The 14,833-nt window shown below is 43.2% G+C and overlaps 1 protein-coding gene across 1 annotated transcript; it reads right to left on the bottom strand.

Annotated features, from left to right (window-relative positions):
• Window positions 1-320: 320 nt before the first annotated feature.
• Window positions 321-14,420, bottom strand: LOC108789014 (cytochrome c oxidase subunit 5A, mitochondrial). Its single transcript, XM_018558929.1, has 6 exons — window positions 14,180-14,420; window positions 9,412-9,429; window positions 6,035-6,136; window positions 5,407-5,528; window positions 4,609-4,731; window positions 321-490 (listed from the first exon to the last, which is right to left on the bottom strand). Exons 1-5 carry the CDS (start codon window positions 14,271-14,273, stop codon window positions 4,618-4,620), a joined length of 450 nt encoding a protein of 149 aa, XP_018414431.1. The 5' UTR covers window positions 14,274-14,420; the 3' UTR covers window positions 321-490; window positions 4,609-4,617.
• Window positions 14,421-14,833: the final 413 nt, after the last annotated feature.

Here is a 14,833-nt window from a genome sequence, read left to right as displayed (position 1 = left end):
CATCAACAGTGCATGTGTTGCAGATATATTAACAGGCACGGGAGTCATCAGTGTCTCCAGCCATGTGATTTAGATACTTGGCTACAATGCATGAACTATTTATGGATCAATTTAGTCTGCATCCATCCCAGCAAAATGACCCTAGCTTTGTGTTATTTGATTACTGATCCACTATAAGCAATGAAAAATGGCCACAGATTGCACTTTAAACACACAACAAAATTAAAAATTCAACCCAGCTGTTTAAACAGAGAAGTTTACTAAAAAAACACAAACACGGCCACGGTATAAACCTCAAAGAACTGAAATACTCCATCAGATTAAACAATATCCCTTTATTAGGTCCGACATAATATTACACACATTAGGACTCAATAAAAGAACACTTTGTTGCAAGTTTTTCAAATAAAGGTAATATGTTAACATCTTTGTATTTGTGGATGGCTCTTTACAATCAAGTAGATGTTCATAAAACTTTTGGATGGAGAACCTGTCGGAAAAAGAAAAAAAAAAACATTTAGTGGGAAAAAAGCCATTATAAAATTCAAGCAATAGTCAAATTAAAAAAAGGAACTTAAATGTGGAAGAAGTGTCCCAAAAAGGGCAAGCACAGCACAAAGGAGAAGTCATTAGTATCGCCTGTGGTTTCTCTGAAGCTCATGTTTTCAGCCATGGCTTGTTGATTGGCTAATTTATGAAAGAGCTGAAAATTTTCAAACAAAGTGTAAATATTCACTTCAATTATTCAATTTCAAAATGAAATAAGTAAACAGGATATTGCTTTCACATGATTGGAGAAATTAAGTGAATATTCAATTTGTGTGATGATTCTCAACTCCTTTAGTAAATCAGCCTCAATGTCTCTATGTGAAGGGGCCATATTGGTAGAGATATGTATTTTGCTTATGTCGGAACTGCCCCTTTGATAAACAGGTGTATGAATAATCAAGATGGAACAGCAGAGGTGCAAAAATAAATGAACTCAACAGAAGCAGGTATATGCTTGTCTGCATGTCCTCAGGTATAGCTTTCTCTCCTGCAAGGAGAAAAGTGAACAGCACAGGCTCAAAGCAAAGGGAGAGCCGTTTTTAAACGCAATTTCAGGCAAAAAAAAAAATTGATGGAACTGCTGAGACACAATTAACATTTATAGATTTTCCCTAGAGATGCACCACTACCGGTTTTTCGGTAATCAAGTACCGATATTCTTTTTTTCAGTACTTACCGTTCCCATTAACCACTTGCCGTCCGCCCGTTGTAAAAAATGGACAGACGGCACTGCAGCATTGGTGGGTTGCCGGCTCCAGACGGCATTTTTTTTCTGCTCGCGGGCGCGCACAGGCAGAAAAGACCCGACCAATTCGTTACCGGGTGTTTAACATATAGACGATCAGCGGCTCCATAGCCCGCCGATCGTCTATATGTGCTCCTTGCCGTAATACTGAAAAATGGCCTGGCCAGGAAGGGGGTTTAACACCGCGGATGTCAACTGGTTAAAGAACCCATGCGGTATGTAATGACTCGCCGCCCCGCTGCCAGATTAGCTGGGAAGCCGTCTCCATGCTCCCCTCGTCAACAGGTTACGAGGAAGCATGGAGCCGGCTTTCTGGCCAATCAGGAATCTGGGGGTGAGTAATGAGTCACAGCTTCCTGATTGGTTGGCAAGCTGGCCAATCAGGAAGCCGGGCGGCAAGTCATTACACAACGCCTGGCTTCCCGATTGGCCGGAAAGCCGGCTCCATGCTCCGTTGACTAGGGAGCATAGAGCCGGCTTCCCAACCAATCAGAAAGCCGGGCAGCATGTATTGACTCCCTGTCCAGCTTCCCAATACCGTTTGTTCCGGTATTGGGAACATTTGGGAGAGTACTCGCCCAAATACTCGGTATTGGCATCGATACCGATGCTAGAATCGGTATCAGTGCATCCCTAATTTTCCCTATAGAATAGCAAATCTTCACCGAGTTCAGGTCTTCTTAAAAAGGAGAACTATGGGGTCAGTGTTTTTCCCCATAGTTCTCCTTAGGGTAACGGGAGGACACAAACTAGCGTCCTCCCGTTACCCTAAGCTCAGGATACGCGAGCTACAGCTCGCGGTATACTGAGACGCCGCAGTCGGAGCGGATCCCGACATCGATGTCGAGATCCGCCCAGCTGCGTGAGCGACAGCTGGCTCTGCCTATCTAGAGGCAGAGCCAGCTGTACCCGCCCCGTCCGTTCCGCCAGTTAGCGCTGGCGGAGCGGGGAATCCAGCCCCTCCCCTGTCACGGCAGAGAGCCGTGACAGGATCGAGAGGTGAGCAAACGCCGGTATCTGTTCGCTTACCTCCCGATCTACTCAGCCGACCTGTGACAGTCTCATTGTCACAGGTCAGCTAGAACTATGAGGTGAGTGAAAAGCACTCACCTCATAGTTCTCCTTTAAGAGCAAGACATTGCATTCAGTAACTATTGCAGATTATAAAGCAAACATCTACTTTCTTACAATGAAAAAGCAGTTACTTTCTAGTCCAGTACTCAATATCCTATAAAATTATGTGCACCTATACTACCCATGGCAACTGACAGCACCGCTTACACCTGAGGCCAGTTTTTTTTTCTTGGTAAAACTTTGCTAGGTCATTTCTTTTTTATCCCACAATTTGAAATTGTGCGATTTTGTAGTGCTAATTTGAAATGCACATAAAGGCTTATCTATTAAGGCAAACATGCCAAGTTACCCATAGCAACAGAATTGAGAATGATAAATGCGCTTAGTCTAGGCGCTACAGGTTACTACTCTCAAACATCTTAACATCCCTTTGCATAGTTTTACTGAAAAAGCCAGTTACAGGGGAGCCGTTTTAACAGGGTCCAAAGCTAGTACTTGAACGGTCACTATAATGGTTGGGGTCTATTTTAACACATTTCCAAGGTGATGCTATATATCTATGTAAAGTCTTATATTATTAATAGGAATGACAAGGTGCACCAGATATAACAATGGTTTTGCAGAACTTTCTCATTTTCTAAAAGGGCAAAGCAAAATCTTTTACCTCAAACAATCTCTATAGGAACAGGAATAAGTTACTCTCTCATCTCTTTCTTTTTTTGTTAGCCTCCCTCAAATACTAAAGAAACATTTTAGCTGGAGTTTGCCTTTAAAGGCATACATCAGGCAGAATTAAAAAGTAACCCCTGGGATGCTTACATGAAGCACAGTCTACCTGGTCAGTATTTTTTGGTGTAGCACCCCAGTCCATCACAATTGCCCTTTTTTAGCAATCTTATGATCTAGGAACTCATTTTTATTGCAAGATGGGTACTCCCAAACACAACTAATGTTGGCAAGTTTATGCTCCACTCATATAGAAACCAAAGTCACACCCACCAATCAGAATCAAACCTTAAGCGTTTTAAATGTGACTAGCTGTATAGAAAGCAGAAGATGACAATGCACAGCACAGGCTTCAGGAAGCACACTCCTAGCACACCTACGAGGAGCTTCGTCAGGGCTGGTTGTTGGGGGACTGCTTGGCATATACAGTTTATCACCAGTATAGAACACCTGACTGGGAAGATAACACACCAAGTCCACTAAAAACTTTTCCTTTAATCTAAATCAGCCAACAAAACTAGATAAAGCGCCGAGGCATTTTCCAGTGTACGGAGTGCTTTTTCAAAGAACACATAACACAATATGGGGAATTTAGCAAAACTCAAGCAAACTGAATCTGGAGCAGTTGCCCATGGCAACAATCGGCTATCATTTTCAAAGCTTAACTGAACAAATTGAAAAGAGAAGCTAACCCAGTTTTTTTAGCAGAACCAGCAAATGTGACAGTGACATGGGTTGGGACAAGTGACTACACTGCCTTATGTGCTTTACAACAATCACTTTTTAGTCACATTTTGTGTTTCTAACAGTTGCTGCAATAATTCAAGAATCTCCGACAGTGCTAATATATAATACCATTATACGTAATAACTAGGGCTGCAACAACTAAATTGATCATAATCGATTGAAAAACTTTTTCAATCATCGATTAATTGGCTTCCGATTAGTTGGCCCTGTTCACGGCTACACACACGCGGCAAATCCTCCCCACCTCACGCGCGCCGCTGCCAGACCCGCTCGGCCACGCTTTTATTTTTTATCCGATTAATCGAACTTAATAATCGATTTTGAAAATAAACGTTAGCTGCAGCTCTAGTATTAACTGCACATAGTTTTCAAAATACTATTTTTTGCAACAATGGTCCTTTAATGAGTCACTGATCTAGACCAAAATACATACTAGGTAAAGCTGAAGCTCTTGCCCTCCATACTTTCTCCAAGTCAGTCATTTAGAAAACTATGGTAAATATAACAAGTCCTGGATCCTGCACCTTAACAATTCAGCAATTGCTTCTACAGATGACAGTGAATCACCAAGTTTTACATTATGTAGTAGATATGTGCTAAAATTGCAATATCTGCCTAGCCTCCTCACAATGAGCACCCAAAAAGGTCTTCACGTGATGTGAAACTCAACATCTGCCAGGCAGCAGTAGACATAGCAGCTGAAGATCTTCAGGTTCCCACTGCACTGATATATATTTCATAGACTTAGAAACCCTGCCACTTTTCACCTGTAATTCTCATGCCTTGTCTAGGCCCAGTTCTTCTGGGGTAGGGATACCAAGCTCATCTAAAGTCGGTCTGAGTTCTTGGATGATATATGGGTAGATTTCCTTGTGAGGTCCAGCCTTGTCCTAAAAAAGAAAAAAATTTCAAATCACAAAATCAAAAAAAATTGCACTACCTCAATGTCTACCATAATAGGTTGATCTTGATCACCCTTTGTGAAGCACTTAAAACACAAACTCAGCCCAAATCACTGAATGCTTTAGCTTTACTGTAAAACTCTCCCTGTTTATGTATAGAAGCAATTCTAACTCATTGTCTGCATACATCCAAAAAGGCATTTCAGAATATTACATGCCACTAAAAAGTTTGCTTGGAACCAGATTATCTAAGGAAATATGTTTGAGATATATGCAACTTCACCACTGACTAAAAAATATGTATTTAAATATTTTAAACACTATAAATATTTCATTATGTTAAACGTAATAGGTCAATACATTTTATTAATACGTTTCTCCACATGTAATTGCAGACCAAGTTGCCCAATAGGGACAAACTAGAACAGGTTCAGAAACAATCTAGCATTATTATTATTACACACGCTATAACCACACACAGTTAGCCGAAAACAATATTTTTTCAAGGTAGCAATCCTTTAAGTTGTAGGTAAGCAAGAAACACTGAAGCAAGGTTGGTTTATATATAAAGGAATTCAGATTTCTTTATTTCAAAATAAAGGTTAAGAATTCTAATTTCTGTAGGTACACTTATTGGCAAGTCAGAGAGGCTTCTTTCCTTACCTTTACGGCTTCCAAAATACGAACAGAACTTGCAAAGTCGTTTAACCGTCTGCAAGCGCGCAAGGCAGCATCAAGGATCTTTGGTTCAGGAACTAAATCATAACCGATGAGTGTGTTTACACCTGTATGTAGAAGACAGCAGTGAGAGGAAAAAAAAGATTTCTCAATGTGCCAACATATTAGTCTCAGCATAATAACTAAAGTGAAGGACAAATATATAAAAAGGTACAATAGATAAAAAGGTACAATAGATAAAAACTTTTTCCAGTGCAGGTCAGAAAACAAGCATGCAAAAGAATGACAATTATAGGCAACACTTTCACATTTGTAAAGCAATGTGAACATACAAAACCCGGCAATTAACAGGTTTCCATGTATTTGAGAGAACAAAAAAAATGAATAGCTCAGCAATAAAGAACTTGAGGCTGCCTTTGTGGTTACCTGAAATGGCAAACTTCATGTTGTATCAAACCTTTCATACTAAAAAGGCTGCTAGCACCAATGACGTATAAAACAAAAAAAAACACAAAACAAAAAAAACACAAGATCTGAAAGTAGGAGTCTCACTAGTGGCTGTGATACAAAATACAGTTCCGACATACTTCTATCCAAAAAATTCATTTCATACCTTTCCTTAGTTCCCATTCATCAATGTCTGGCTTGTTGAAGTAAGTCACCCAGCGAGCATCAAATTCCTCATCTGATTCATGTTTGGCTTGAGTATATCCACCTCCAATCTTCCAGGACAGCCCAGGAGAAAGAGAGGGCAGGAAACACCACCATTACAAATCAAAAGGCCACCTCCAGGTATCCCCCTCAGTTATTGTGTTTCCTCTGTCCAGGGGAGACACATTGCTATTTTCGAACCTCTGTTCCTTTCAGGCGGTGAGCTTACCTTGCAGCACAGGTTCACAAAAGACAAAAGTTGTCAAACAAACCTACTTTTTTTATGAGGAAGTGAGTAATACATTGGACAGAGGAATGGCTGTGGATATAGTATACTTGGACTTTGCAAAAGCGTTTGACAGTTCCCCACATGCGGCTAATGTACAAGTTAAGGTCAGTAGGTATAGCGCATTCCATCTGTAATTGGATAGAAAACTGGCTTAAAGACCGTATTCAGAGAGTGGTGATCAACAATTCATACTCTGAATGGTCTGAGGTTGTTAGTGGTGTCCCCCAAGGTTCAGTGTTGGGCCCCTTAATGTTTAATCCATTTATAAATGACAGTTGGGGGATTAAAAGTACAATTTCTGTGTGTGCAGATGACACCAAGTTATGTAGTGGAATACAGTCCTTACAGGATGTCTCCAACTTACAAGCAGACCTGAATGCACTGGCAGGGATAGCCAAACTCCAGCCCTCCAGCTGTGGTGAAACTACAAATCCCATGAAGCATCCCTCTCCGGGAGTCATGTCTGTGGCTGAGAATCTTGCAAAGCCTTATGGGATTCGTAGTTCCACCACAGCTGGAGGGCCGCAGTTTGGCCATCCCTGCTCTAGGTGGAGTCAATGATGGAGAAAGATCTGGGTGTTCTGGTAGATCATAGACTCAATAATAGCATGCAATGTCAAGCTGCAGTTTCTAAAGCAAGCAAAATACTTTCTTGTATTAAGCGGGGTCCAGACTCCAGGGATAGAGACATAATCCTGCCCCTGTACAAAGCATTAGTAAGACCTCATCTGGAATATGCAGTTCAGTTTTGGGCACCAGTTCATAAAAAGGATGTTGTGGAACTGGAGACAGTGCAGAGAAGGACAACTAAACTGATAAGAGGCATGGAGGAGCTCAGCTATGAAGAAAGATGAGTTGACCTGAATTTGTTCGGGGGGGACATGATCACCATGAATAAATACATAAATACTCCATATAGTGGAGCTTGGTGCCAAATTATTCACTTTAAGGTCACTGCAAAGGACAAGGGGGCACACTTTACGTCTGGAGGAAAAGAGGTTTAACCTTTGCATATGGAAAGGATTCTTCACAGTTAGAGCTGTGAAAATGTGGAACAGACTCCCCCAGGAGCTAACTCAGTTAACTGTTTAATCGACGTACACTGTACGTCGTCAGTCACGAAGGGGTTAAATACCAGAGATTGTTGAGCCAGGGAATATCCGATTGTCTACGGAATCAATAAGGAATTGTTTTCCCCTGTTGGAGCAAATTGGATCATGCTTAACAGGGTTTTTTGCCTTCCTCTGGAACATTGGATAGCTGTGGGTATAGTGTTCCGTTTTAGGTTTTTCTTTTTTCCCTCTCATCTCTATAGGTTAAACTTGATGGAATTGTGTCTTTTTTCAACCTGACTAACTATGTATGTAACCATGTCCCTTTATTTCAAAAAGTTGCTTTTCATACGCCAAGTTAATTTTCTTCATGTAAATTTAGGGGACACAGGATAGTAATTCTGGTACAAAGGGGTTATGCAGCCATCAGCAGATTGGACACTGGCTGACAAAAGCTGTAAGGACAGCTTAGTAAAAGCCCTCAAACTTCCATCATGCCTTAGATTATAAGCAAGCAATAGTAGGGATAAATCATTAGAACAGAGGAGAAATCTGTGTCCCTTAATCCACTCAAAAGGAATTTAACAGGATAGTAATTGTGGTACACAGGGACATCCAAAAACAGTCCAACTGAGGGGTGGGCAACACTGCAAACAAAACCCTAACCACCCCACACGAACAAAAGGCAAAACAGAAGGGGCTCAATAGAGCTCCCTGAGAAACCTTACCAACAAAGCTGGCGTAGACTGAGGCCTGAACATCCACCTGGCAAAATTTAACATATGTGAGCAGAAGACCAGGTGGCAGCTTTGCAATTTAAGAAACAGACGGTGAAAAGTCCTCGAAGCACCAACTGATCTAGTAGAGTGCTTTTTGACAGGGAAGGTGGAGCCTTCATTTCCATTTCCAAATTTGTAAGTGATTAGCATTTATTGTGGTAATGTAGAGGTGCAGTGATGACGTATACATGTGCACATTTTCGTGACTCACATTGCAGGCCTTCTATTTTTTTTAATGAAGGTTTAATTAGCCCTGCAGCCTAAAAGTTTACATTTTTTCTACAGGTAAATCGGTCTGACACTGGGGGGTCAGACTAATCAGCTGCCTCCCTCCCTGTCACCCATTGTAACATAATCAGTAAACACCAGCTCTGCCTTTACACTTGATACACTGTCCGAGAGGTGGGGGGTGAAGATATACACACATTTCTTGCAAAGCAGAGGCAGAAATTTCCATGCAGATATGAAGAGAAAAGCGGAAAAAAAAACCTGTACATTTATGTGTTCATATACATCAGCTGCATATGCCTGCTTCATGTAGAGTCGGTGTACATTGCTGGCATGTTTGTTTGTTTTTAAATACCTCTGCAAAGGCGGAAATAGGCTTTAAGTCTGTAGAAGGGGGAGGCAACCTAAGCACTCATGTTGTGGTGAAACTACATTATGCCTTTGATTATGATGTCTGTGGCTGTCTTGTAATTTATGGGACTTGTAATTCCACAACAGCTAGAATGCCGAGGTTGCCTACGTAGCCCTTGGTCAACAGGCTTGAACAATGAGCTGTCGAATCTACCTGGATATAGTGGAACGAGAAGCAGGTTGTCCCCTACTGGTACCATCAGGAATGACAAAAAGTCAGTCTAGGAATCTGTAATCGAGAGGTAGACTTGAAAAGCACATACCACATCTAGACAGTAGGGGAAATCTTTCAGGGATGTCATGAAGCAGGACATAGAAATGTAAGAACACTGTCCTGGTTAAGGTGGGAGGGAGAAACCACCACAGGAAGAAAAAGGGTGTAGGCCTCAAGACAAACCTGCCACTGAAGTAGGGATGCACCGATACTTTTGCCTAGCTTCCTGCCCACTGTGTCGCTAGGCAGCATGAAGTCTGCTTCCTGATTGGATGGGAAGCCAGCTTCATGCTCCCTTGCAGCACTGCTGGTCACAGGTAATCTCCCTCTGACAGGAAATTCCGGTATCGGGGTAAGTATCAGAACATTTGGGTGATACTGCTCCTACTCAGTATCGGCGCATCCCTACTGTGAAGCACAAAAAAAGTTCAAGGCTGCCAACTCAAAACTCTTCTCATGGAAATGAAAAAGGCAATCTTGTGAAAGCAGACAGGGAAAAGTCCCTGATAGGCTCAACAGGCAGATTCTGCAAAACTGAAAGAATCAGACTGACATACAGAGTCAATGGGGAACATACATGGAGAGCAATGTCCACGACAGTGTACGAAAGCAGTCTTTGAAAGAATCATTAGGGCTGAGATCTGACCCTTGATGATAAGACCAAGTTGGGTTCTGTTTTTAAAACAGTTTTGAATGAGACGGTGTTTTTGTAGCTTATGATGAGGTCAGTACAATGCAAGAGTGGATGCTATAAAAGAAAAAGGTGTAAAATATACCAGCTCTTTGTTTATGACAGCAGGCTGGATATCAAAGTACAAGGTGAGTGAGGGAAGGAATGCATTTTAAAAGCAAGCTGCATCTGTAAATCTGTAAGGAAGGTGAACAGACCCTAAAAGTCTTGTTGATATTTTAGCAGGTAGGGTGAGAAAATTGTCACAGACCTCTGCTTCCCTAAACAGAACTGCTGACCCTCGCTCCAGTGATTTGGTGGTTATTAGCACCAAGAATGCTGTAAAAAAGGTGACGGTTACAATGAACTAGTACATAAACCAGGTGGACTCGCTCTCTAGCAAACCAGAACCAATAATTTTTTTCCTCAATTTGAATGTTTATTTTTCCAAATGAGCTACATTACCATAGCTACAGGTGTTACAGATAACCAGCAATTAATCTGCAATTTATAACACTCAATTTCCACTGTTAGGGCTTGTTCACACCATTTTCGGGTCCAGATCTGGAGCAGATCTGCAGATGCGGTGCTATGCGTGCAGTGCGTTTTTACCATGTTCCAGTTTTAACAAAAATGTAAAAAAAATGTTTTGGGAGTGGGGCTTTCAGTATGTAAGATGCAGTGCGATTGTGAAGCGTTTGACGCGTATGTGCATTTCCAGTCCGTAGAAAATGTGACATGCAGTATTTTTTCTGTCCAGACCGGAACGGACTGCACTGGTGAGAACTGTAGCCCATAAAACACAGACATTGGGATGCATTTTGGGTGCAGGAGCGCACGGCTCTGGTGCGGACAAAATCTGGACATCGTGTGAACAAGCCCTTAAAGCTGTTCACAAATTCAATATTGACTTTAGGTCCATTGCTCCAAGTTGCTGCACCGGGTCAGGCATGAAAAGGGACATACTTGCAGCCTGATACTGCTGCTCCAGCAACAAGAAGACATGTAAATCAATCATGTAATCCCCTAGAAGTAGAACATTTACACAAGGTCATCTGCTTTCAGGAAACCTATAGTTGGAGATCTTCAGTAAAAACTTTAAACCCAAAACTAGGGATGCACCGATAACGATACTAGTACCGGTACCAAATATTTGGGTGAGTACAAGTACTTGCCCAAATACTGTGATACTTACCCAGATACTGGAACTTCCGGTCAGAGGGAGATCTCCCTCTGACCGGCACTGCCGAGGAAGCATGGAGCCAGCTTCCTTTCCAATCAAGAAGCCGGGCAATGGGTTATCGCCCGCCTCCCTGATTGGCAAGGAAGCCAGCTTCACTTGTTGCTAGGCAGCCTGGTGGCACGTAATGCTGATTGGTCAGGAAGCCAGGCTGCCTAGGAACAAGTGAAGCCAGCTTCCTAGCCAATCAAGAAGCCAGGAGACAGGTCATGACGTGCTGCCCGGCTTCCTGATTAGATAGCAAGCAGGCTTCACTTGTTGCTAGGCAGCCTGGCTTCCTGACCCATCAGGAAGCCAGACGGCACCTCATGACTCGCAGCCCGGCTTCCTGATTGGTCAGGAAGCCGGAGAGCCTCGCTAGGTGAAGCTGCTGTTCTTTCGCTAGAACACCGGCTTTCTAGGCAATCAGGAAGCCAGGCGACAGGTCATGATTTGCCGTCCGACTTCCTGATAATCAGGGCACACAGCACCGGCACTCGGTATCGGCGAGTACCGAAAAACAACTCTACTTGATACCAAAAAAACGGCACCAGTGCATCCCTGCCCAAAACTGAGCATGAGAAAAGTGCTTAAAAGGATAACTTTTGTTTTAGTAGCATGTTTTAAGTTACAGCCATATTTAGGCTATAACATGAAACATGGTCACATCTTCAAACCCCCTGCACCCCCGAACAGCAGGGTTCTTTTTCCCACTGGCAGCTGGCAGTTTAAGCCTGGCACAGCTGCCTGCGGCTCCACCTGCACCATCCACCCAGCGGTCCTTTGATTAGATTCTGTGAATGGACAGACTACAAGTCCACCGCGACACAAGGACTTGCAGTTCTCAATGCACTTGTAGTCCATTCATACTACCTCCTGTTCCTGTAACTGAAAGTCCTTACAATGGTAGAGACATGAATGGGAGGGAGAATCTGCAGGAGCCAGAGCATTGCACCTGTGATGCACTGATCATGGTTGCAATGCTTTAATGACTCCCATTCACACAAAAACACACATTTTCTTTAATGAAGGTGTGTGCATTTATTTTTTATAAAAGGTGTGCTATGCCTTGAAAACTATTCTCTCACACGTAAAGCTAAAACTACATGTCCCCTTTATTCTTGACAAAACTGTATTTCAAAATACTTCAAATATGATTTTATGCCTCTGGAATAATTCTAAGATATTCTCAAAAGTAATGAAGGCAGTTTGCCACTAACTGTTAATTAAATCAGTGTACATGGGATACTTTGTTAAATATGGATTTCAAAACATGTCTCCACTGTCAGACAAATAAAAGCAAATGAAAGAATGACAAGTCAACCAACACATGCAACACAGTCAGCATTCCTACAGCCTCAAATGTATTCTTGGTTTAAAAAACAAATGTATTGAACATACGAGCAGCATGATTGAAATGTATGAAACCCTCTACAGACTAAAATGTGATAAAGTCCCTTCAAAGATAAGTACTGCAGTCCCTTTTTACATCAGTAAAAGTTCCTACGCTTTATGTTACAAGTTAAAATGACATTGTGGATAAAAGACGTAGAGAGAAGAAACTACGTGTTCATCTGACATATTTGCCAGAACAGGAAGTTCATTTGCTTCTCCTTCACATTGCACACACCACTGAATGTGACCTTTCTTCCGGGATACACACACAGCCCCATCAGCTGCTTTCAGGAACTCACGTTTCACTGCTTCCAGGGACACTCATACGGCCTGACATTAGCAGACAGGTAACTAGTGAAATGAAGGCTTGCGGTACAGAATGTGACCATTATATTCTATAAAACAAAGTAACTGGGTGACACACAAATGGAACTTATCCTTGACAACCAAAGTTAAGGTTACTAATGCCAGACAGGTGAAGGAGAAATTCTAAGTGGCATTGAAGGTGCACATTGAACAGGCCAGATTTACTAAAACCCTTTACGATCTTTATTTACAAGTTAAAGAGTAACAGATAGTAGAGCTGTAGGAGATGATATATGGGCAGCATTGATAAAGCCTACATAGGAATGTCTTGTGGAAAGGTTCTAATGCCTGATCCAGCCGCCTATGGCCTCATGCTCACTAGCAGGCTGCGGTTAAGCCCAACAGAAGTTATCTGGAAAGTATAAAACAACTTTGTGCTTCACCAGATCACTTTTTTCTGTGCTGGGCTTAGTTGCATTTATACGCGTTCAGCCGCATAAAACTGGCCTAGTCGGACCCGGAATGCAGAAATTTCTATTTTGGGTAAAGTGACCTAGACTGAAGGCACCTAGATGCTGCAGGACGCCTAGGCGTGCATTCAGTCATAGAAAAGCATTACATGAGTCCAGGTACTCTTAGAAATAAGCTCCAAACGCACCAGAACTCAATGTTTTTGCATGTAGTGTGCACGAGGCCTATATATTGCACTGTACAGAGCCACAGGAGACATTTTTCATTCACAGTGAAAAGCAGATCGGTGAAAGTGAACCCTTACCCTCTTGCCTACCCACTTAACACAATCACTCATTTGTATGCATGCGGCCCCTCACTTCTGGATTTCTCACCCAGGCAAGAATAGCGTACCCCACCCTCTTGGTATACTCATGTCACACATTCCAGGTGGCTTTGGGGCAATGTAAAGACAATGAGTCATGGTGACTTATCAGGAGCCTGCTGTCTCTTTATGGTTCACAGTTGGTCCTCGATGACACGCCATCAGCACACAGGACTGAATGAGCAGCAATGCATTACAGCCTGACAATGCACGACTCGTCAGGCGTATATGATTATTAATGACCCAACACACAAGGTAAGAGGACAGTGAATTAAAAAATATTATAAAACAGGGTGTGAAGTTCCTCTTTGACTGCTATAGAAGAGAATGAGCATTATGCATGGGGCCAGCCTGCAATACACAGCCCTATGCTCCCCGTACTATAGCTGTCAGGCCTCATTCATTTCCCGCACCGGCTCCTCCTCCCCCGAGCTCTGCAGACAGCAGGCCGAGCGTACAGCCTGTTCCAGGTCATCACAAGGGCACAGCACCGGGCACACCGGAGGCGGCACCGAGGACCAGTGACAGAGCCACCGCCCCGACACCGAGCTCAGCTCGTACACGGAAGACTACTAACAAACCCTCCAATCACAGCGCGGAGCGTACACGGCGGCTTGTGGACGGGAAGCCGCATCAGCCGTGGTCCCCGTCCCCACTTACCTAGTCAAGGACACAATGGCCGGGATAAAGGCTACTGCGGGGGTCTCACCTTGGGAACCGACGAGCTGAGGCTGTGGACGGCAGCGGGACAGGCTGCGGACACCAGAGGACACGCAGAACCGGAGAAGAGAGGCTCCCAACATGGCTACAGCTGTGTGAGGACACGGAGACGTGCCGAGGATCCGGACCGGAAGAAAGAGACACGCGCGTACCACAGCACTCCACCAGGCGCCGGCACAGGGAACTCGGACACACAAGGGTAAAGGGGGGCGTAATCTTCCTACGTCACTGTACCATAGAGCTGGACTCTGGAGGCAGAAAGAGCGTCACCTGGTGTCCAATGAGCGAACTGTGTCCTCAGCGTGAGCGTGGTGTACTTTCCAGAAGGGGAAAGTGACGTATAGATCTTCTTTGTTCGGTATCTGCTGTTCAGCTGAAATATATTATCAGCAGAGATGCAGCATGGCATGACTACAATTTTACACACACTGCTTGTCACCACACCAGGCTGCACTGAGGTGCATTTTGTTGAATGAAGTGTCAAGTAAAAAAAAAAGAAAAGGAAACAGTTTGAGGTGTAACGATGCATCTTGGGAGCCGGGAGCCCCCCTCTGGGTTTTAGCACACAAGCTGGTGTGAACGAGCCCATACATATTCTAGATTGTTGCGCCATGTCTTTTTGGTTTATAAACACCCGCAATGT

The sequence above is a fragment of the Nanorana parkeri genome, unplaced genomic scaffold (genome assembly GCF_000935625.1).
Source record: "Nanorana parkeri isolate BGI_ZX_2015 unplaced genomic scaffold, ASM93562v1 scaffold369, whole genome shotgun sequence".
NCBI classification, from domain to species: Eukaryota; Metazoa; Chordata; class Amphibia; order Anura; family Dicroglossidae; genus Nanorana; species Nanorana parkeri.
This window is presented reverse-complemented; position numbering and strand designations above follow the sequence as displayed.